Raw genomic sequence first — 25,512 nt, forward strand, 5'->3', positions numbered from 1 at the left:
ATTCTGTTCTCCCTTAAAACAAATAATAACCAAAGATAAACAGAAACACCAACTTGCCAAGAGATTAAATTCTCACCATGGGAATGACTATTTTTAATATGACAAATGGGAAAGAGGAGGGGTATAGTATAATGAAGGCACTGCTAAAATGAACATATATCCTTAGAAATAGGAAAACAGACCTCGAAAGAGTCTCTTCTTTAGCATTTTCCATTAGAATAGATTAAGCCATTATGGAAAGTTACTGTCACCTTGAAAGGGACAAGGCCACCTGTCCCTAGTAACATGAAATAAAGGAAGAAGCCATTTAGGCTAGTTTTCCTCCAAGTCATCTCAGGCTTCAGTCTAGCTAATGTAGGCTTTTCACTAGCCTAAATGGCATCCTCCTGCAGAGAATCTAGGCTCTAGAATGGGACAAGGGACGTGAAGGTGCCAAGATAAGGGGACAAACCCCAGTTGATGGGACTCCAAGGAACTCATTAGGGGAAACAGATAAACTTTGACTAGAATCATCCCTGAACATTACAAAAACTTTTGAACACATAGAATTTACAGAATCATCAATTTAGAGCTGAGTGGACCTTACAGTTAATCTAGTCCAATCCCCTCATTTTACATATGAGGAAACTGAGGCTTAGGGAGGTTAAATAAGTGGTCCAGGGTCATGAAACTATTAAATGTCAGAGGCGGGATTTTAATCCAGGTCTCCCTGGATTCAGAAAGACTTATCTTCCTGAGTTCAAATCTGACTTCAGACACTTACTAACTGTGTGACCCTGGGCAAGTCACTTAACCCTGCTTGACTCAGTTTCCTCATCTGTAAAATGATCTGGAGAAGGAAACTGCAAACCACTCCAGTATCTCTGCCAAGAAAATCCCAAATGGAGTCACGAAGAGCTGGATGCAACTGAAAACAACTGAACAACTTCCTAGTTTCAAGTCTAATTATATTTATTATATCACACTGCCTTTCAGTCTTGCTGCCTTCTAAACAGCAGCTTCCATGCTAGCTGCTAGGTCTATATGGTTTTAGGTTTATGCTTTGTAGACAGGAAGACCTGGGTTCAAGTTCCACCTCCCTCTAACACATACTAGCAGTGTGACCTTGGACAAGGCACTTCAGTCACAGAGCACTTAGGGACCCTACATGCCTTAAGTCTCAGAGGAGGTGCTGAATTACACTGGTAGAGAGGGTTTCCTTATCAAGAATTCCTTATACCAATGACTCACAGGTCTAGTCAATGGTCAAAATATATGCATACAATATAGATATGTACATATACACATGTCTATATGTGTGTATGTTTATTATATATGATGTATACACATACATACAGACACATATTTATAAGATATATAAAATTCAAGGCATTGTTCTGTTTACCAACTTGATTCTTCTCATTTTTACAATAAAATGGAATTTCTTACTTAAATAACTTAAGGTAGAATTTGATAACTTTAGAAGTACAATATTTAGTTGGCACACTTACCATCATACTGAACTTGAAAGTCTTAATATATGAACTATGATATCGATGTTAGATAAAGATTTTTATGAAGGAAACTGATGCCAATTGTCCCTAGCAGTTATGCCAAAAATAAACAGTAACACAAAGCTGAAATCTTGCACCAGCAGCTGAAAAAAAATAAGTTGGCACTCATCCAATAAACTTACCTTTGGCTGGCAACTGCTATTAAAAGATAATATGCATTTTAAAGGCAAATTAGCATTTGCTAAAAACCTACATGCATCTACTTTTTTCCCTCAGAAGTTTTATGGCAAGAATAATTTCCAAACTATATATTAAATCTCTAGTCACAAGGTCCATATAGACCTAAGGGCTTAAATATCTTCTCTCAGCATATGTCACGTTATTTCCTTTGGTGAAAAAAAAATTTTAAATATACTCAGTTTCTCAAATTTATCTAGTTCATCTCTACATCTGTGAGTTTGGGTCTTCAAATCATAGAACCCCAAGTTTACAACTGTAAGGGACCTTAGAGGTCATCTAAGCCAACCTCCTCTTTTTACAGATAAGGAAACTAAGTCCCAGAGAAGTTAAGTGATTTTCACAAGGGCTCATAGGTAGTCTATGAACCCAGGTGCTCTGACTCCATTCTGATAAGCTCCCACCTACACCAGGCTACTAAACAGCACAGCATCGATAGCATTTCATAAAGTAATTGGAACCAGAAATGTATTGGTTCAACAACTGGTTCTCAGAGAAAACACACATTCACACAAACACACACACACGCAAGAGACATACTTTTAAGTTTAATCTGTATTATTAACATTTTTTCCATCACCCCTAGACAATCAACAAAACAGTAGGTCAAGTCCCAGTTTGTAGAATTTGCAGATGTCCAAGGTATAAATGTTCACACCGAAAATTTAACAATCCCTTGCAGTTTGAGTAAGCTCCAGCGCACCTCTGATTGAAACACACTTTCTTGTTATTTTAATTGGAACTTATTTTCTGCTCCCTCTCACCCTCAGACATCCTATTTTGCCTTGTTCTAAATCTCTTATCTTACCCCTTAAAAGGAGCAGTTCTTGTTTTGCAGGCACAGAAACATATTCATAAACTGTCTAACCACTAATAAACAAAAGCAGCATAACTGCTTCTAAATTAAAATGTTTTAAACTCAAATATCTGACTTGCCACTGTTTCATTTTTTTAATAAGTGAAGGAAATTACTTCAAAGATTTTTCCTTGAGTTGTCAGAGAAAGGAAGATGTTTTGCTCACATAACCTGAATATAGATCAAAATGTTAGGCAGTCAGTTATTAATATCAATATGACATGTATGGTGCTAGCAGGAATATGTGGTGACTTTACACACTGTATTTATTGGTAATTGAAAACATCACTAGGCCACTGGCTTCCAGCTAATAGGCTATTATTCAGTGACTGTAGTTTTTGAGTTAAGTATCCCTCATATCATAAAAAAGAAATGTCAAAATCAGAAGAATCTTGAAAAATTTGACCATTCATTAGCAAACCTTTATGAATATGAATAAACAGATGAATCAACAGTTGAAGGAATGAATGAACAAATAAATAAACAAACAAATCGGGCAGGTGCCATTTCTGTATCTGAAGAGTTTTACTTTTCATGGACAACCTGCACTGCTAATGAGTTACTAACAACATCAATACACCCGAACTGCTAGAGCGACTTCTACACTGTGACCAAAAAGCCGCTCAAAATCTTCCCAGGATTCTCTCAAACAAATATGACATTTGGTTTTCAATAACTAAAAGAAAAGTTATACGATTTTTCTTCTGTACATGGGCAGAATAGGAATTCACTTCCAAGTCTTTTTTCCTAGGCAAACTCAACCCCTCCACCCCACCCACAAAGAAAAAAAAATCATACAAAAGGTTCCAGGAAATCCAACCAGATTTTGCAACTGACTGCTCCTCTGTTCTCTCAAGGATGGATTTCCCACAGGTATATAGACTCACTTTCAGTGCATCTCCTTCATTGCCTTCCATCACTTCTAGGATAAGCGCAGCCAGGATGTTAAAGCCTTGGCAATACCCAACAGATTTGTTCCATCGGGCATAGGCCAGCAGAACTCTCTTTAACACCACTCTGTCTTGCTCTGCCTCCTGGCCACAGTACGAGCTGCAGCCTGTTCGGTGAAGATCCTTAAAGGGAGAAGGAAAAGGTTGGAAGGGAGAGAACAGGGCAGACAATTTAATATAATCTTACAGAAAGTTTCTCCAAAAGCTATTAGTCTGCCAAAATGTTTACCAAGCTACCAAACTGACCAGCTACTTCTACACTTAGCAGGATATCAGCAAAGAAATAGATAAGATACATAGATACATACATAGATACACAGATACATAGATAGATACATACACACGTTGATACTTTATACCAAAAAAAACCAAATATAAACCAAATATAAACCAAACAATTCTACTTTTAGAGTTTGATTTCATTCAGGCATAATCTAATTTCTTTTGGAGTATATATTTATAATGAACTTTTACACATTATAATTGATTTTTTCCTTAATTTAGAAGAAAATTTTTTTAAGCATGATTGATCTTTTTTGGGGGGTGGAGGGGAAGGCAAGGCAATTAATTGGGGCTAAGTGACTTGCCCAAGGTCACACAGCTAGTAAGTGTCAAGTGTCTGAAGCCACATATGAACTCAGATCCTGACTCCAGGGCCAGTGTTCTATTCACTGTGCCACCTAGCTGCACCATAGTTTGATTGATCTTAATAAATATGAACATTTCCATTACAAAGAACAGAACTAGAGAACTGAATATAAAATCACGACTCTTGGTTAGGTATAGCTTGTTTTATGTGTGTAATAAATTTAATATGGTAGTAGCTACACTGCCCTACTTATCTATGTCCCCTTCTGAACTTCCTTCTCCTCCTGTTTATTTTTTAAATTATTCATTGATGCTCTTTTCTTCTGAGTTTTTGGGGTTGGTTTTTGGGAGAGGTTGGCTATCAATATCATTATTTTTCCATTACACTTCTCTCTGCCTGTTTCCATCACCACCAAATAAAAGGCCACCTTGGAACCAATAAGTATATTCAAATTTACACATTAGTGCATCATTTTCTTTGATGGAATTATCCATTCTTTTTATGATTTGTTCCTTGACCCACACCATCTTTAGTATTAAATCATTTAGTCTTCACTTAAGCTTGAATTTTCTCTTCAAATACCCTTTGCTGATTATAATTTTAATTTTGTTGGAGTGTCAGTAAAGGAGGTATTTAACATTTCTGCTTTTTCTGCATTTGTTTATGGAGACTTCATATCCTAACATCAGGTTAGTTTCTATAAAAGTACTATAAACAGCTGTCAAATCTGCATACTTATTTCTGTTCCCATTTATTATCAGAGATCTATCATAAACAACTTTTCTAAAATTCTATTTACTTGTTTCTTGTTTTGTTGTTGTTGTTGGATTTGTCTTATTCTGAATAAGGCACACCGACATCTGCAATAGTTTTCCTCCAAATACACAAATGGTATGCCATTTGGTTTATGTTTATTAAATATTGATACTATTTAATTATTCATGATGCCTTTAAGCATAATGTATTTTCTCTTCTCTTTCAACAGGATCTATTTTTACTGTGAGTTTGTCTAAGATCATGATTGCTACCCCTGTGTTTTCTAAATTCACCTGAAGCATATCTGCTTCAGACCCTCATCTTAACTCAGCAACCACATAAATAAGCTAGAACCAGTCTGTCCCTGTCTCCTGCTGGGACTCTGAATGTTCAGAGGCATGTGCTACATCATTCTGAGTTCTTTCACAGTGATCTGAGGAGGCTAACACCGTCCCTGACTGCTGCTCAGGCAGGCAATGAAAGTGATTCCTATGGTTTCAGGCCCAAACTACCAGAATTGGCTTCCTCGTCTTCTGGTGTGTCCCAACTCAAAGGGCCTTTAGGCCCCCTTCCTTCAGCATTACTATTACAACTACTGGAAGAATAAGTGAATGAATGAATAAGTGAATGAGCATATGTTAAGCACTTAGTATATGCAAAGCACCTTGCTAAATACTAGGCATACAAATAGAAAAGCAAGATGATGCTATACTGTCAAGAAGCTCATATTCTAACAGGAAGAGACAACAATATATAGAAGGCTTAGGCTGCAAGTCAAATGGAAAGGTCCAGTGGCTCTGACAGTCCAGCAACAAAGTAGATAGTAATGTACACAAATTTATCTGTTTCTAATGTTGAGGCATGAGACAGAGCCAAGGACTTCGGGGGCAAGAACTTTTCTTTCTGCTACTTTAGCAGTGCCTGGCATATAGTAGATACTGAAAAAATCTTTGTTGATTTATTGATTGATGGGAGCAGCAGTACCTACAAAGGCAGTTGCCAGGTCCGTATCCACAGGAGTTGCTCCCTTAAATAATGGCTGTGAGGACTGGGCTAGAAACAGGGCCAAAGACTAGGATTCTTTGGATTACCTGCCCATCACTGGCAGTTGGATGGCTGGTGGTGGTGGTAATGGGCAGGATGTTAAGCCCCAGCTTTACAGGAGCTGTTGCTTCCTGAACAATGGCTATAAAAGGAAGATACCCAGGCTGAAAGCAGTGTTGGTAGTCTTTGATAAAGATATTGATCTATATTCTTTTACTGTCATGTTTTGAACAAATTTTTTGGATAAGATGGATATTAACATTTTTTCCTTTCTACTAAATTTATACTAAAGTTAGGTACCAGCCCTCCAAATAAGCAATTGTTTTAAAAGACTATAAGAATAGAATGGAAAATAGAGTCTTCATAGTAGGTGCCCTCTTGGAGAGAAAAAGGCATTAAGTTCACCAACAACTGAGCACAGATAGAAGAAATATTTGCTTCGCTTTAAATTTTTAATAAAGGTAATATTTGTGATTGTTACCATGTAGAGAGTGTGTTTTCCTGAAATTATTCAGGAACTGAGACAGTTTTATGTATGCATTCTAGTATCAAAATTCTTTTGCAAAATGAGTAATACTTTAACTTATAAGTCAATCAAAAAGAAAGCAGCTTATCTCTGTCCTGCAAGCTTTCTAGCTTCAAAGCACAGTTGAATCATGCATAATGTATATGGTCCTTTTTCAATCACACAATTCAATGTAAATGCCCTCAATGATTAATTTAGGATTCTGTCTGACACAGAACAAATATTCCTCTAGACATAAGTGTGCCAACAAATGTAAGTCAGAGAGTGCTAGATTTATTTCCACTGTTACTTCCTACTTATGAAAAAGTATATACATAGGTGTATATGTGTTTCAAAGCTCTATTCAACTTCTAGAGCCAAAAGACCCCAACAAAAATATTAATACTAATTTCAATATAACCTTGAATTCAAAGACTACCTAAATCTTACAATTTAGCTGCCCTCCATATGTAAAGATTATACTTTTGGCCCACCCACTATCAGAAAAAAAATTTGTTATACTTCAGTTATTTCAGTTATGTCTGACTCTTTGTGACCCTATTTGGGGTTTTCTTGGCAAAAATACTGGAGTTGTTTGCTATTTCCTTCTCCAGCTTATTTTACAGATGAAGAAACTGAGGCAAACAGGGTTAAGTGACTTGTTGAGGTTCACACAGCTAGTAAGTGTCTGAAGTCACATTTGAACTCCCATCTTCCTGACTCCATACTCAGCACTCTATCCATTGCACCACCTAACTGCTCCCAAAGAAAATATTACTTGAATTTTTTTCATATTGAGTATGTAGTTGGATTTGTGCTGATCAACTCAACTGCACCCTTCCAGCTGGTCCTTCCAGCTATCCCCAACATGGCTTCCCCACTCCTGGGAATCAATTACCTTTCTTTTTCCAGCATAAGTAACCAGGGGAGTGTTGAACTAAATCTGGACCAGTTGGTCCAACCAAAATTCAACCAATGACCTTGGCTGTATTAGCACTGTGGCAATGCTAATTATAGTTAACTATGCCAACTCAGCCAGACAAATATAGTTAGTTGCCTGAACACCTATCTTATAACCACCATTTAAGTCTAATATTCTATTAAATAGCCTTATCAGCATATGTCAAACCTTTTAAAAGTAAAAATAATATAATGAAAGCCACGTCACTTTACAGTAACTCTCCTTTTGAAACTGCCAAAGCTAGATTTCACAATCAGTGAAAAATCCACTTGGTGAACACATTGTGAGGATGAAGGATTGTCAAAGAACCCACTCTCCTCCCTAGAAAGAAAATAATTTTACTATAAATTGGTGATAATCCATAAGAACTTCTTATTAACAGAAGCATTTTCAAAGACTAGGCATAGTCAATGTTTTATAGAAGAGATGCTGGCAACAAAGAAATCTTTAGGCTACACAACAACGAAGGAGCAACTCATGAAATAAGAGAACAAAAACCAGAGGTATTCAATCACAAAGTCATCAAATCTGTTCAGGCAAAGGGTTCAGTCATTTTGCTACTACAATTAGGACAGTTAGCCACATGTTGGGACAATTACCTTTACTATCTGAATTCCCATGGAATCATCATCAGGGTTACTTCTTTCATTGAAAGTGAAGCGCATGGTTTTATCCCAATCAATGGCTATACTGTGCAAGTAGTGGTCTGCCAAGGTCAACCAAACCTAGGAAAAATGCAATACATGCAAGTAAAATGTGCAGTTTCTACTTTTACTCCTGAATATCACTCAAGGACTTTCTACTAGACTCATCATTTTGTTTACCCTACTTAAGGAGGTGAGGTGTAACTTGAAACCTGCATTCTTATCAGAACTCTTTCAAAGGACGCAGATAACCTCACTTGCTCTTACTAGCCCTAAAAAATCTAAATTTGGGTTAGTCAGTGAGTCAATAAATATTTGTTAAGAGCCTACTACGTGACACTGTGTCAAGTGCTAGGGATACAAAAAGAGACAAAAGCCAGTTGCTGCCCTCAAGGAGTTCACAATATAATGGAAGAGAAAATAAGTAAACAAACATATACAAACAAGCTATATGTAGGATAATAGGAAATAATTAAAAGAAGGAAGGCATTAGAATTCCAAGGCATTGGGAAAGGCTTCCTGTAGAAAATTGCACTTTAGCTGGGACTCGGAGGAAGCCAGAGAAATCAGTAGACAGAGATGGGGAGGAGGGCACTCCAGACCCAGGGGACAGGTAGAGAGAAACTCAGAGCCCAGAGATGGAATGTCTTCTTTGGGGAACAACAAAGGAAGCCAGTGTCACTGAATTGAAGAGAATGTGCTGGGGATTCATTCCCAGAGAGGTGGGTCTAACTTAAATTGAAAGTTTTCCACATTTGGACCATAACACACATGCATATATACATGTAGCTAAAATCACAGAACATCAGCACTGGAAGGAACCTTAGTGATCACAAGCCCCTCATTACAGATGAGGAAACTGAAAATGATAGTGGGTAGGCAATGTCCAGAGGGTAAAGTGAGTTTAGAGGTAGTATGGGGGCTAGAACTCATATTCTAAATCCATACTTTTTTATCCACATTGTCCTCACCACTGTCTCCTGATAGAAAGTTTGATCATCAATAGCTGAAAGACAATACTAGATTTTTTCCCCCTTGGCAACTGAAATTTTTATTTTTCTCCATATACAATTTTCATAGTTATTCCTTTTGTGGCAATCTCTTCTAGATGTTCAAATTATAATTATTAAAATTAAATTTATAACAGGCTAATGCTCCACATATGGTGAGTATGAACTGGCAACAACAGCAATGACATATGCAAGAAGTGGCATGAATAACGTCATCAAGGACATATAAGGTTGGAAGAGGAGGTGAGCCAGTCACATAACGAAAGGGAAAGATAATAAACGGATAGGCCAAATGTTACACTGGTATCCACAGAATATTGAAAGACCTAAAGGAAGCCTTCCAGGGTGATATATAGATTCCCTTTGAGGATTTATGGAAGGATAAGAGAAAGAATCAAACAGGAAGAAAAGCTAAACATGGGACTGAGGACTGTACGGGTATAAGGAATACCCACATCAGTGAGATCATGGATCAATCAATGTAAAATGCTCCAAAAGAGTTAGTTAAGGCAATGCTGAAGAGTGTGCCTTCTGGCAGCAGAGAAGAAAACCAGCTATAGATTCAAAAAAGAGTTAGCCCTAGCTGTTGGGAGTTGAAATGAGGATACCAAAAAAAGAGAAAGGACATCGTGTTAAGAGAATGAGTTGCCGTGGCCACATGTGTATCTCACTGCCAATGTTTTTTTTGTGCACTCTTCTTGCTAATGCTGGGTGTATTTGTGAGAGGGTATGTCCCAGGTTTACAGGAGAAATGTTTTGTTATTGTCATTTTTATGGTGGCATTCTGATAAATGACTTTGTTTTGAGGTTTGTTTAAAATGTGCATACCCTTTAACCCAGCAATATCACTTTTAGAGCTGTATCCCAAAAGATAATAAACATGGGGAAAAGACTCACATGTACAAAAATATTTATAGCAGCTCTTTTGTGGTGGCCATGAACTGGAAATTGAGAGGATGCCCATCAATCGGGGAATGGCTGAACAAGTTGAGGTATATGAATGTAACAGAATACTATTGTGCTACAAGAAATGATGAGCAGACAGACTTCAGAAAAACCTGGAAAGACCTATATGAACTGATACTGAGTAAGGGGAGCAGAACCAGGAGAACATCGTACACAGTTACAGACACATTGTGCAATGATTAACTTTGATAGACTTAGCTCTTCTCAGCAATGCAAGGTTCTAAGACAACTCCAAAAGACTCATGATGGAAAATGCTATCCACATCCAGACAAAGAACTGTGGAGTCTGAATGAAGATCGAAGCATACTATTTGCTCTTTTTTTTCTTTCTCATGGTTCCTCCCATTCTAATTCTTCTTTATGACATGACTAATGTGAAAATATGTTTAATAAGAATGTATATGTAGAACCTATATCAGATTGCATGCTGTCTTGTGGAGAGGGGAGGGAAAAGAAGGGAGGTGGAGAAAATTTAAAACTCAAAAGCTTATGGAAGTGAATGTTGGAAACTAAAAATTAATTAATTACTTAATTTTTAAAAAAAGGTTCCAAAAGAACCTTTTCAATTATTACTATTGGAAACCAGATTATCGTGGATATACAAAGGAGAAAGTTTTAAGCTGCCAAGCTAGAATTTGTTTTTGGAAATCCTAGGAATTTTAAAATCCTCTTCAAAAAAGGAACACAGTGATAATTTTTTAAACCCCTTACATACCTTTCTCCTCCATTCCTTTGGTATTCCAGTTGAAAGTCTGGCTACAGCCTTGAGAGCATCATACCACTAGACACAGGAAAGATTAAAACATCAAAATGGATCCACCATAGAAACATATATACGTATCTAGATGTGTGTGTGTGTGTCATGTTACATGCAAGGAAATATGCTGTCTTCTGTTTTATCAGTAAAGGACTTCACAACTGGTCACTTATAAAAAGAACATAAAGATAGTAAAATTTATAAATATAAAACCTGGCTATATGTGTGTGTATATACATAATTTTTTTTAATTTTAACTTTATAGACAAACTGAAATGCTGGCACATATATGTGTATGTAGAGAGAGAGAGAGACAGAAACAACACAGAAAAAAAAGAGAGGGAAAAGAGACAGAGAAAGAAACAGAAAAATAGAAAGAGTGATAAAAACAGAGAAAAACAGAGACAGAGAGAAAGCAAATGCTTATAACTGTATTAAAACTTTTGGGATGTGTGTGTTTACATACACATATACAGAGTATCTAAAAATTCTTAGTGCAGTTCTAGGCAATAAAACTATTAAAGCTTGAAACTGCACAAGATGTTTAGGACCCCTGTATATGTAAGTAGCAACTAAGAGTCTAACTTTAAGATACCCTTGCATATAGCTTCAGATACCCTGAAAATAAGATCATAACATTTTATAAACATCTTATAATATTACCTGCTGAAAACCATTTTGACCTAAAGATGGCTCAAGAGTGAACTTCAACTTCGTGTCAACCCCTAGAAGAAAAATACATGCTTTATATTAGTTATGGAAGGAAACCTCAGAGCTCATTGAAAAGATTTCAAATGGAAATTAAACTCATGCTACAAAATAATTATCAAATGAGCAAGTAATGATATCACTTTTGTCCAAATTATGCTCATCAGTGCCCACTGGAAGTACCTGCTGTTAGAAGTAAAAAAGAGAATAATAATTTTGATGGTTAAAACAGGACAGAATTCACAGGATTTATTGACATAATTTTTAAAGCCTTGCATGGAACAACAAATGAACTATCTGAATTGTGTAAAAAACTGTAGGGATGATATAAAATGTTCCATTACATCATGTTATTCTAAGATTCTAAAAAAATAATATCTGCATTGATATCCTTGTTTTTTCAGATAATTAGATAATTGTTGCAGGTAAAAATCTCTAAGAACTGAACTTAATTTCAACTAATAGATGAACTTTTATATAGCTCTCTACCTCAGTTTTTATAACTAAGGAAAAGAGATAATACAATAGAGGAAGGTATGGAGGTTAAATTTGTAATATTTTTTAGAACCTTGAATATGCAAATCCTATACTAAAGTATATATTATTGTGATCCAAATGAATTTCTAAAACACAAGGAAAAGAGTTGTTAAAAGAAAAGTTTGTTAAAATATAATATCAAATCTGAAGGCTGCTTTATAGTCCATTTACTTCTAGATGTAAAATCAATTTGCTCACAGCTTAGTATTGCTCCCTTTTAATCACTTTTTAAAAAGACACTCCATTTGGGAATTTGAAGACAAAATGGAAAAAGATCTATTGATCTATATATCTAATGTTAATAGTAATGTTCATTTTGGCAAATTGCAAGCCAATTAAGAGGTGACATTTTGAATTTCTGATCTACTGACTGCTATGTATTTTCAGGAAGAACTTTTCAACAACTTTCCACATTAGCTGCAGTAGTTTGTGGCTAGAGATGGCTCTTTAGATTTATTAGTGGCCTACCTTAAGCAAAAAAGATAAGAATATTTATATAGGTGAATAACAAGGGAAAAACACGTCAGAATTATCCCAAGTCCAGTATAGTTCCATCTTACATACAGCCTTGGTGTATTTGTGTGTATAGGTCAGAAAATTACAGAGCTGGAAGCAACCTTGAGAGGCCATTTAATCCAATCCACATCTGAACAAAAATGTTTTCTACAATATGCCTCACAAGCATCCAGCCTTTATTTGAAAGCTTCTAATAAAGGGGAATGAACTACCCTCTAAGGAAGACTATTCCACTTTTGGATAGCTCTGGTTGTGGAGAAGTTTTGCCTTACATCAAGACCAATTTTCAACTTTGCACCAAGATTTTCTCAATTGGTTTGTGTAGAATCCTACAGACTACATTGGCATTTATTTTTCAAGGAATTTATGCTAGTCATGCTATAGGCCAGGGTAGAGGTTCTTAACCTGGGGTCTTTTTTTTTTAAATTTGATAACTGCATTTCAGTATAATTACTCTTATTTGTAAACCCCTCTTGTTTTATTTTATGTATTTAAAAACATTCTGATAAGGCGTCCATAAACTTCACCAGATTGCTGAGGAGGTCCATAATACAAAAAAAAGTTAAGGACTCTTGCCTTATACAAGGAGAAGGAGCACTGAATTTAGGGTCAGGAGACTTAAGTTAGAGAAACACACACACAAACACAAACATACACATACACAAATGCATACCCCACTTATAGGATTATAGATCCTGGTAGATGGGACTTCAGTGACCATCCAGTCCAACCCCCTCATTTTACACTGATTAAACTGAAGCCCAGGTAGAGTCAGTAATTTATCCAATATTGCAGAGGTCAGATCGAAGGCAGAAACATATTTGAACCCAGGCCCTCTGTCTCCATAGCCAGTGCTCTTTTTATTATACAACACTGCCTCCCCTTACTGCCTGTGTGACTCTGGGAATCACCTTTAACCTCTCTTATATCAGATCTATAAAATGAGAGAACTGTATACTGAGTGGCCTCACTCAGGTACTTTTCAGCTCTAAAAAAGTATGTTTCTATGCTTACAAATCAGTTCTGAAAGATTCACTAGGTACAATACTGAAGGGGATTATATAATTTTCTTTTTTAAAAAGTATTTTGTTGTTTTAGTTGGATGGCTTCTCACCTATTATGAATGGCTAGAATTTGAGTCTGCCTAAGGCACGGATAACCTTTCTTCCCAAAATCCTTCCCAAATAGAATTCTAAGGCACAATGCTTGGTGCTGTCCAAACCCTAGGTGCTGAATGGAGAAGTGTTTGCTCTTTCCATTCACCCTGCTTATTATGAAGATGAAGAAGTACAAGTGAAATACAAGTATCAAACTGCTTCTCTTACTAACTCCTCTGAGACACAGATTCCCTTTTTTGTACCACTGACATAATTTGTCCTTAATATTTTAGGGAAGAAACAGGGGCATTGCTAAATAGATGTACTTTTGCCAGAAAAAAGAAAAGTTTAATTCCTTTTTACGCTGAAATCAAGTGGGGAATAAGAGTCACTACAGCTAAAGCCCAAACAGTTTTCTTCCATGCCAAAAAAAAAAATGGGTCAGAGAGGGCTTAGCTGAGAAGCTCCAGTTCACACTCCGCACCAGGTGCCGAAATCAGGTCATTTTAGCCTTTTTTCCCCCTCCCGGAAGAATAAAAGGAGAAAAGATTTGCATTTCACCTGGTAATCTCTGCTGTTCCTTCCTAAGAAAAACAAAATGTTTACCTTTAATGTAAGAAGAAAGTTTTAAAATTAAATAAATAAATGGGGGACGTTCGTAGGACGTTCACACACCCATATGCTTGGAAAGAGAAACAAAGAAACCATGAGGTTTGGAAAGAGCTCTTTCCCCCAGCACTGTATTTCAGACATATAGTTCACATCACTCTGTATCTAGTGTTGGGGCTAACACTATGTCCACAGCTGGGAAAGTGCCTTCAAGCAAGGATTCTCTGAGATTCTGGAGAGATATGCTGGTGTATTTCAAGGAACAACAGCTTAATGAGTCTGGGCTCCAGGGGCAGGTGAGCTTCGAAATTCACCTTCTGGTGTCCACCTGCCACCTACAGCTTAGCCCAGGGTGGGTTGGGTGTTTTAAAGAAGGAGGAGCCCTGCCACCCTGAATTGTGTATCTCCAGGAAGCACAAATTGTATGCACATTGTTTACATACACACCCAGCTTGGGGGAAGGGCTTAGCAAGGATGTAGCCAGAATAGCTCTGCAACTCCTGTTGAGCTCCCCAAGACCCCTTACAAAGGACCTACTGCCCATATAGACCAGCTTCCTAAATGGGAGAAGACAGACCAGTCTGACCAGGCACTCATATACCTGGAAGGCTTAGGGAAACACTCCCGTCATTTTCCCAAAGATTCTCTTCCTACCTGTCCCGTAGCACCAAACAGGAGCCTAAATCTCCCTCTCTCTTTCTTCCCCCAAGGTGCCTGGACCTAGAACTCCTACCCCTTCAGGACTCCAGGTGTCTATGAAGCAGAAGGAGCAAAGTAGGGGCTCCAGTCTCTAAGCTTAGCAACAAACCAAGTCTTCCTTGTCACCTACACTGAGACTAAACGTGCCCAGGGTAATCAGGTAGGGAAGAGAGACGGGGTGGAAACCCAGCCCGTTCCTGTGCCCAACATTCAGGGAAGAGTATGACCAGAAACAGCGGCCCAGTCAGGTACCTATGATAGGCACCCATCTTTCTCACTCATGAGGCTGGTGGATGGGCTAGTCAACCACTGCTGCCCAAGTCTTTGTGCACTGTCTCCTCCCCCCAAACCAAACGCCCCACTCCCCTATTCCCGCCGTGGTGAAGCCCTGCACCTTCCCCCCCAGACAAGGATTCAGTGACTCCATGGCTGCAACATCCTTAACGCTCCCACCCATTTTTCCTCCTTTCCTCCCAGGCTACCGTGAAGCCGAAGGAAGGGTCAAGACCCATGGATATCATCCTACCCTCAGTCATGAAGCGCCACTTTCAAACCCAGGGAGCATGGTGGGGGGATGGGAGGGGGCACTAAACAGACACGGGGAGTGCTTTTCTTCTGAGCAGCAATAAAAGACCGCTTGGGGCTTCTGGGTGTGTTAGGGGATGCGGGGAGGTGAGGGGATTGGAATGTCTGAGGCTCTGGCTGAGAAGGAAAGGGGAGCCAGGGCACGTGAGGGGCACGAGAAGTCCAGGATCCTCACCCGGCTCCAGGGTGCAGAGCAGCCGAGGTGCGGTCCGGGAAATACAGCTCCGTTTCTTGAGCACATTGCTGAGGATGTTGCCTACGCCTCCCCCGCTCTGCCGTTTGAGGCATCTCCCACCTCGTCTCAAGGAGCCGGTCAGCTTGTCCTGCCTCATCGGGAACCGCCTTGGGCTCCGAGAAGGCTACCATCCACTCCTCTCCCCACCGCTGGCTCCGCAACTGCCCAGGCCCTGGCAACAAGGAAGTCAAGTAGCCGGTCCTTTGCTGGGGGGAGAGAACGGCTGTAGCTCAGCACTGCCGGGAGGCCCCCTTAGGTATAAAGAGGAGATTCAGGGTAGGAGAGCAGGTCTAGGGGCCATGAAGAAGAGCTGGAAGGCGCCGCCGGAGCTTGGGGAGCAGAGGCCGGAAGACATCTGCAGTGCAGAGACAGAACAGCCGAGGGATGGAAGAGGGCTGGGGGATGGGGAGGGAGGGATAGAGCGAGAGGAGAGGGCTGCTGCTCCCGCCCACAATCGCAGCACCATCGAGCCGAGGAGAAGCAGTTCATTCAATGAGCTCATATGTGCCTTGATTAACACATGCCCAGCCCGGCTCAGTCGCTACTTCCAGTACCTCGGAGAGTGGGCGAGCTAGGAAGAGCGCAGACGGACCTGAGCCCAAAGCAGAAAGAGAATTCTAAGCTCAGCGCTTCTTCCCAAATATGGGGAGGGGCCCTAGCGAGAGGAGGATCTCTGGGGAGAGTTTGGGAAAGAGGTATTAAAGGAAGCAAATAGGGTTGTTGTATTTGTCCAGGCACTGCGCAGATTCAGCAAAGGGCTGACATTTGTAAATAGAGCACTCCCCAATGACAACTCCTTTATGTAAGCAACCTCAAAGCCTAAATCAGGCCCAGGCTCGAATTTCTGCACTACTCAGCTGACCAGTAGACCAAATCTGGTCCATGTAAGACACAATGGTCAGCAGACTGTGAAGTACACTCTGTAGTCCGAACTCCTTGTCACCACCTTCTTTGTTAGCAGGAAACTGAGATGTAGAAATAGACCAAAAAAAAAAAAAAAACAATGACATATTTTTAAAGGATCAGCTTGAGGGGAAAGAAGTTCATGTTTCTACATCAAAGCACAATTTCACACTCAAACACTTCCCATTGTTTCTCCAGCCAGAGATTTTGAGTGCTACAGAAGCTTTAGGGAGGGTTTGGCCTTTCTTATGACTGGGACACATGCCTTACTTCTGTTTGTGAATACAGGGTTTTTCCATAAACCAATCAAGTGGGCTCTCAAAGGAGAAGAAAACTTAAGTTCACAGATTCAAAACCACTGCCAGAGGTGAAGAGTGCTGCTTAACCCCAATGGGAATGGAGAGGTGGGGAGAGGGGAAAAGAGGAGAGGAGAGAGTAAGGTATGCTGAACTAGTGTCTATTCAACATTGGCTAGCTATGTGATCTTGGGCAAGTAACTTAACCTCTAATCCTCAGAGTCCTCATATGTAAAATAGGGAGAGTACTATCTCATCTCAACTATTTCAAAGGGCTGTTGCGAGAACCACTTAGAGTAGCATAAGTGACTATATGAGAATGTTAGCTAAAATACAAAACAAATGTAACACATCCCCTGGCAAGTAATAAGTTTAGTGAAGGATGGAGCACCAGACTCAAGTAAGAACATCCAGGTTTGGGGACCATGTCAGTTAATTATTGTAAGCAAGTTAATTAGCCCCTCTGCTCACCAGTTTTCTCACCTAGAAAATAGGGTTAATAATATTTGCACTACCTGCTTCACAAGGATGTTGTGATAAAAGTGCTTTGTAAGCCTCAAAGTGCTGTGTATAAATATGCACTATTAATATGTTTTTAAAGGTCCAATCATTTTAGTAGCAGTGGTTGAGACTGGAAAACTGGAATAATCTTCCCAAATCTCAATTTTCAAGAAATAAACAGTGCCTTTTACCAAAAACTTTTAAAACTCTTATAAGTTAAGTGGAACATGGCCCTGTCATTACCCACAGAAAAGCATTAAAGTTATTACTTTGTTTATCCTGGAAAATATAGATGGAACCATCATTTTTAATCCTAAATTTCTGGATAAATTACTACTCCCCATCTCCAGTTGAACATTTATTGGAAGAAGACACAAAATCTTGCTGACTGGTGCTGCCACAAAACTCCTTCTTTCCCTTCTCAACTTGTCCCTCATGTCTTCGTGGTCATTTTTTATTGACTTCTAGCACACTCACTGAAGCAGCTGTTCCAAATCTTCTCTCTCCTTAATCACATAACCCCACTTTCAGACCACTCCTCTCTCAGCAGATAACCTTGAGTAGCAAATTTCTCTATGCCTCAAAACCTCTCTGACTTTACCCACGTTTTTCTTCCTTCCAGTTTCAAAGAATGAGACAGACTTCATCCTTGCCCAAATTAATCCTCATTGTTGCTTTGATCCCTTTTCCTCTTGTCTTTTTTATTCCTGCATTTCCTTTGTTTCATCAATATTTTCCTCTATCTCTCTTCTTTTGTTCCTCCATCTCTGCCTACAAATATATTGATGTCTCCTCATAACAAAAAAAAAGAAACTTTGCCTGCCCCTATTGGCCTCTTTCTAACTGCCTAATTTTTTTAAAGAATCGTCTACATTTGCTTCTTCTATATCTTTATCACTCTGTAGCTCTCTATTCCCCTTGTCCCTCCAATTCTCACTTTCTTCCCCTGCCATATTCAAAACTGATCTCTTCAAGGTAACCAATCTCAAGGGTCTATTTGTTGTCAGATCTAAAAGGCCTCTTCTCAGTCCTCATCCAGAAGAGGATGTATTTGGAATTGGAGGGCCCGGATCCAAATCCCAACTCGCTTCTTCCTACCAGCATGACCTTGGACAAATCACTTCACTTTTCTAGGCATCTGTTTCCTCATCTATAAAATGATAAAATTAGATAACCTCTAATCTTTCTTCCAGCTCTAACTCTATGATCCAATGAATATTATTGTTGTTATCATAATTAGTACAATTCCAAACACAAGGCAGGAACTCAAGAAATACTTGCAGAATTGAAAAAAAAAAAGCTTTCATTTGAATTAAAGTCCATTTGTGTGCAACAAGGTCTCCCCATACTGACAGAGCAAGCAAAATATCAGGGATAAAGCTTCAATTCAATTCAATGAGCATTTTACATGCAGTCCCTAATCTCAAGGAACTTGTAATTTAAAATAAACATTCATTTATTCCCTAAGCTTTATAACAAAAGAAAAGCTTACTCAGCTGGGGGGTGGGGATGGAGAGGAAGGGTGTTTCTAACTCTAAGATATTACTTTCCAGAATCCATAGAATTGGAAACTGAGCAAACCAACAGAACATTTTTAAGTCTCTCCTAAGTATGCAATGAGCAGCAAAGGAATTAAACAATATTGTTTTGTTTACATTATAGAAGAAAGCCAAGGCTGCCAGCTTTTATAGCAAATAGATAATTAAACACTAAAATACAATACTCTAAAAAGCAACAAGGCACCATTATAGTATCACATTTATTATGTGACTCATCACCCCTTTTCTTTTCTTGTGTCTGGAAAATCTTTTTTCCACAAAAAAAAGAAGTGGAATTCTAAATAGGCTTTTAGGTAACAAAAATGTTATCTCTTATTTTGCAGAAGAACCTAAGTTAGTCCATTTCCCAGGCAAATAAATTCAGACTTGATTTATTACTGATCAGGCTTACAGCCAGATTAGTAAAGTCATATTCACATAAATTAGGCTTTGGCAACATACAATGCACTTGCCAAAAGTGGTATGGAGGCAGATCTCCATTGGCATGTAGGCTGGTTGTTGCTGCCATCCTTGTTCCCATCCCCACCCCATCTCCAATGATAAGCCAATGTATACAGCACACGTTCACCACCCTCAGTCTCAGTACATCTGAAGGACAGGGGATATAACTTTGGCACCTCACTTCTCAAAAACTGCTGATTCCAGATACACCATCGAAGGAACAAACTAGGGTATTCCCCCAAAAAGCAACAAATGGAAAAGCTCATGTGAAAGCTATCAGATGAAGATAGTCTTGGGAAATCAAGGAAAGTAATGAAGGAAAGGAGTACACATGCACACACTTATACACTCACACATGCACACACACACATATATACATAAATGAACAACTATGCACTTTAAAATAGTTTAATCAAAGACTCTCAGAGACAAACTTAGAGAACTGGATTTGGAATCAGAAAACCTACATTTGAATCGCAGTTGTTACTACAAGGAATTAGGGTCTCAGCTTCCTTTTTTGTGGGAAGAGGAGGTGCTTGGATTCAGTGATCTCCTCAGGTTCCTTCCAGTTCTAAATCTGTGATCCTATTGAGATCCTTTCCAGGGCAGTGATCCTACAAGAAGTGTCATTTCTCTGAACAGAAGATGTTCATTGTTTTCCTCCACATTCCTACTTATTTATGTTGAGTGTTATGAAATATTAACTCGTGATACACCCTCAGCAAGCAAATAGTGTTTACTGGACAACAGCCTCTTTAAAAGGCATCTGGGAAGATTATGAACAGCTTCTGGATACTACACTTGAGAAAAGGAAGGTCAAGTATAACAAAGAGTCCTATTTAGATTGTCAAGGAAATCAGATAGATTCAGAACTGATTGGAAGGCCAGACTCAAAAAGTACTGCTTAATTCTTCAATGGCGATGTGGCATGAAGTCTCCAGTAGAGTACCCCAGAGATCTGGGGTTAACCCTATCAGAGCTGTTATAACATTTTTATCAATGACTTTGATAAAAGAATAGATGGAAGGCTCATCACATTTGCTGACAACACAAAGTTAGGAGGGATAGCCCACATGCAAAATAAGTCAGGATCCAAAATGATCTTTACAGGCTAGAGCATTAGGCTGAATAAAATAAAGTGAAAATCAATAGCAATAAAGTTTTATATTTGGGTACAAAAAAATCAGCTTCACAAGTAGAAAAATAGGGATAGCATAATTAGAAAGCATTTGGTCTCAAAAAGATCTGGGGACAGGGGGGAAGAGGGTCAATGGCCTGAAATGTGGATCAGGAGTATGATTGGGCAGTCAAAAAAGTTAGTGTGATTGTGGTCTACGTGAACAGAAATGGAGCTTCCAAGAATAGGGAAGTGATAGTCCCTGAAAAGTGTATTTAGTTCTAGGCATCATCACTTAAGGAGGATATTAATAAGCTATAGAAGACAACTGGGATGGTGCGAGGCCTTGAGTCCAAATCACATGAGGATCAAATGAAGGAAATGAGCACATTTAGCTTGGAAAAGAGAAGATCCAATGGGCACCTGATATCTGTCTTCGAGAATTTGAAGGGCTGTCATGTGCAGGAGGGAACAAACTTTTCTTGTTTGCCCCCAGAGGGTAGAAATGATGCAGTCTAGGGGTGCTAGGAACCCCAAAATGCAAGGGAACAGGGCAGGTCTGTTGAAAGAATTCAACCACTCAAGCCTTCTTTCAGTCCAAGTAGCAAGTCTATTATTACACCTATTGGGTGGGCAAGATGCCTAGTGAATCTGCACTTATTGGGGAGTGAGAATGATACTTTTATACAGAAGAAGGGGAAAAGTGTCAATGAAAAGATCTTGATGGGATTGAGGAGTGGGAAGTAGCCTGGGGTGGTAACAGAGACCAAAGGTTGGGCTGGGTCAGAGGGCCATACTGAAAGGACAGTTGAAAGGATGGGCTGGATGCCTCAGGTGAACACTAGGGACAGGTTCCTGAAATTTGTGGGAAAATTCAAGGGCTTTTCCTTTTTAGGGGTTGCATTGCCCCATTAGACCCATCAGACCAGAAGCAATGAATGGAAGTTACTAAGAAGAAAATTTGGACTTGATATTAGGAAAAACTTCCTAACAGCTAAAGCTGTTCACAGGTTGAATGGCCTGTCATAGAAGGTGAAGAGTTCTCCCTCCTTAGAGGTCTTCAAGCAGACTGGATCACCACTTAGTGGCAGTTAGATATAGCTATAAATTTGTTTACCATTTCAGTCATGTCCAACTCTTCATGACCCCATTTGGGGTTTTCTTGGCAAAGATACTGGAGTAGTTCGCCATTTCCTTTTCCAGTTCATTTTACAGATCAGGAAACTGAGACAAAGAGGGTTAAGTGACTTACACGGGGTCACAGAGCTAGTAAGTATCTGAGGATACTCAGAAAGTATGAGTCTTCTCAGGAAGATGAGTCTTCCTGACTCCAGGCCCAGCACTCTATGCACTGCACCACCTAGCTGCCCCCAAAACCATGTTATTAGCATGGACTAATATCTCCAGTATGCATAACAGAGGAACGTAATTACTCCTGTCTCCAGTCCCAGGTTGCACCAGAGATGTCACTTAGCAGGGAGCAGTTTTGGCCTAACGCCAGCCTCAGTCAGATGTGTCAGCTCCTACAGGGAAAGACTAAACTGTAGCTAATAGAATTTATCACCAGTTCTCTCAATCTTATACTGTCCTGATACTAAAAGACTTGAGTGCTGCAGAAGATACAAATGACAGGCCCTTTAAGAAATATTCTAAATGAGAGAAACCTAAGGTGTTGGTGCCAAAGGTAGAAGGTTACATAGTTGTAAATGTGAGTGAGTGAGTGAGTGAGATAGCCCTAAGCAAAATTGTGAAAAGAATTAATTATGGTTTTGCTACCATTATACTTTCCCTTTCCTCTATCCTGGAACTTTTCCCCTTCTTATTCTTATGTTCAGCTGGCTGTCAATGAATTTCTACTAAGATGTTAACTGAGAAACTTTCAGTATAATACTACCACCATTAGTTTCTGAATCCCAGGTAAATTAACATTCTTAAAAAGACAAGCCTTCCTTTGCTTCCGACTTCTACTGATCAGAGTACCTCATATCAGCACTTCTGGAGCATGTTCAAGCCTATGAGTCTCTATCTCCTTTCCCCTTCACCATTCAGAATATATACATACAAATACACTCAAATGAATGAGGTGGTGAGTTGACCATGACATAAGATGTTCAAGCAATGACTGAATGACTAAGTGTATGAGATACTATAATGGAAATCCATGCTTCAGGTAGGGGTTAGACTAGATGGCCTCTGAGGCCCCATCTACTCTAAAAAATATATTATTCTATGAAGAGAATCAATACACAAAAACATAGCATGTAAACTCTGAAAATTTGCCAATGGGCTCTAAATGATTCTATCTTCACTCCAAATGAAGTGAAGCAGCTTGCCCCATTAACAATTCCTCAATATTCCTCTCTCTCTTTTCCTCTTCCTTGCCTCTTTCCTTCCCTACATCTCTGCCTCCTTCTTGTGCTCTCCAAAGTTACCCCAAATGTAGCTAAGTCTAATAACTTTTTCTCAGTACTCTCTCTATTGGACTTCTGCAGTTTTTGATAGTATTGGTCACTCCTAACTTCTCACTCCTGGATAAATCTGTTCTCTTTTGGTTTTCCTCTGACCTGTTTGCTCAGACTTTATTAGTCTCCTGCTGCCTGATCATCCTTTTCTCATCCACTAAGTATGAGTATCTCCCTAAATCCTGTTTGGGGGAGTGATCTCCTCCCCTCTCCTCTCCTCTCCTTTCTCTCTCTCTCCATATATACATATATATGTGTTACGTTATATCATATAATATATTATATCATATCATATTATATATTATATATACTTATTCTCAATGATCTTATCAGCTCCCAAAGGTTCAATTAACATCTCTATGAAGATGAATCCCAAATCTATGTATCTAACTCCAATTCCAAATTACCAACTCCCTATTAGACATCTTCAAAATTACCTAAATGAAACTCATTACATTTCTCTCCCACCTTGAAGGCTCACCTTACCCCATTCAAATCCAATCCTCCTCAAAACTTACCTATTTTTGAGATCTACTATATTTCCACTCACTTAGGCTTACAACCTCAGAGTCAGTCTAGACTCTTCTTTGACCCTTAATCCTTATACCCTATCAATCAATCAATGCTAGTATTTTCCCTCTGACATTCTCTTTCACTTACACTGTATAGATCTTTCATGTATAGTTACTTCCACGTTATCTCCCTCATTAGAATGTGAGCTCCTTGAGGCCAGGGACAGGATTTTTACCTTTCTTTGTATCCCCAGTGTTTAGGACAAGGTCCCAGACATAGTGAGTACTTAATAAATGCTTGCTGACTGACTGACTCCTCACTTTTGGTTGTCCCAATCATTTACCAAATAATCCCATTTCTACCTCCAAAACATCTCTCCTATCCAACCTATTTTCTCTACTCACTCAGCCACTACCTAAGTTTAGGCTTCCATAGTTTCTTGCCTAAACTATTGCAACAGCTTCCTCAAGTCTCTCTCCAATCCATTCTATCACTGCCAAAGTGATCTCCCCTAAGCACAGGTCTAACCATGTCAGTCCCCACTTAGTCCACTCCCGTGGCTCCCTATCGCTTCTACCATAAAATAAAAGCTCCATTAAGCTTCTAAAGCCCTTCCCAACCTGGCCTCAATCTATCCTTTCAACTTCATTGGATGTTACTTCCCATCCTGCACTCTGCAATCCTGCCACACTGGCTTTCTTCCTCTTCCTCATATACTAAACTCCATCTCCCAATGACATGCCTATGCCTAGAACACACTCCTTCCATAGGAGTGCCTCAAGGAATCTTTTCTGCCTTCAAGATGCAGCTGTGGAGAAGGTAGACTGTGAGTTTGAGGGAAGCATCCTTTCCCCAGAAAAAATAACTTTAGAGGTTAATGAAATGGAGTTACAGAGTTATGTAAATAGAGACAGAACCTTACTTTGCATTTTATTCAACAAGTTGAGCCCACTACCTTAGAAATCTTCTGCCCCACCAAGATATTCTGATGAGATTAACTATAGACAAAATACCCCCATTGGAACAGACTTAATTCTTGGCAATTCCTAAGATCCCAAGGTTAACACATTCTCCCATCCAGTCCTTATTACTCACCCTCCCAAACAAGGAAAGTGGCCAAGCACTCTCTCCTCATTGGTTGGTTTTTTCTAATGCCATGCAATGTCACCTTTAGGCTATATAAAACCCTACTCATGTGTGTGTGTATGTCCCTCTTGGTTCAAGGCATTGCTAATCCCATGGCAACTGCCAATCAGCTGGTGCTAATTAAACTTTTTAATTTTCTAGCCTTGTTTCCTGATTTATTGACCTCCAACCAAATGAACTGAGATGGGAGGAATTACTCTCCAGAAGAATCTTATGACCTCTGGGTTGAAGAATGCCCCAACACAGCTTAAGCACCACCTTCTATGTGAAGCCTCCTTCCCAAACCACCTTGTATTTAACTGTATTGTATTTATTCTCTTAATAGTTATTATGTGTGTATTTATATGTGTTGCTTTCTTCCCTGTTAGAATGTAAGCTCATTGAGAATAGAGATTGTGTCATTCTTTGCATTTGTATTCCTAGTCCCTAGTATAACGCTGGCACGCAGTAGACATAATAGATATATGCTTATTGATTGACTAACCCTACCAAAATGGTTCCAGTGGTGTTCCCAAGACCTGAAAGAATAATGGGGAGGGATGGAAATAAAGTTCTGCTAAACCTCTAAACCCTTGGAAAGGGCCTAAAGAAATGGAGAGATACCATATTCAGATCCCAGGAGTAGAATGAAAAGGCATTTATAAACCATTTACTAAATGCCAAACACTGTGCTAAGTGGTCATAATATAAATGGAAAATCAGTCCCTATTCTCAAGGGGCTCACATTCTAATTAAGGGAAAAAACAGATATAGAATGGTTCCGCTGAAGGGCAGTTCACAAATGTCCTTCAAGAGTAAAAACAGGTAATATAACAATGCC

At 39.1% G+C, this 25,512-nt stretch overlaps 1 protein-coding gene across 1 annotated transcript in view; it reads right to left on the reverse strand.

Moving 5' to 3' along the window:
- Nucleotides 1-25,512, reverse strand: part of TBC1D30 (TBC1 domain family member 30) — a 115,930-nt gene that overhangs the window by 36,201 nt on the left and 54,217 nt on the right. The window contains 4 exon segments of the mRNA XM_036761646.1: nucleotides 3,474-3,659; nucleotides 7,991-8,116; nucleotides 10,727-10,792; nucleotides 11,432-11,493. Of these exon segments, the coding sequence (XP_036617541.1) occupies nucleotides 3,474-3,659; nucleotides 7,991-8,116; nucleotides 10,727-10,792; nucleotides 11,432-11,493 (440 nt within the window).

Source organism: Trichosurus vulpecula, chromosome 5, assembly GCF_011100635.1.
Source record: "Trichosurus vulpecula isolate mTriVul1 chromosome 5, mTriVul1.pri, whole genome shotgun sequence".
NCBI classification, from domain to species: domain Eukaryota; kingdom Metazoa; phylum Chordata; class Mammalia; order Diprotodontia; family Phalangeridae; genus Trichosurus; species Trichosurus vulpecula.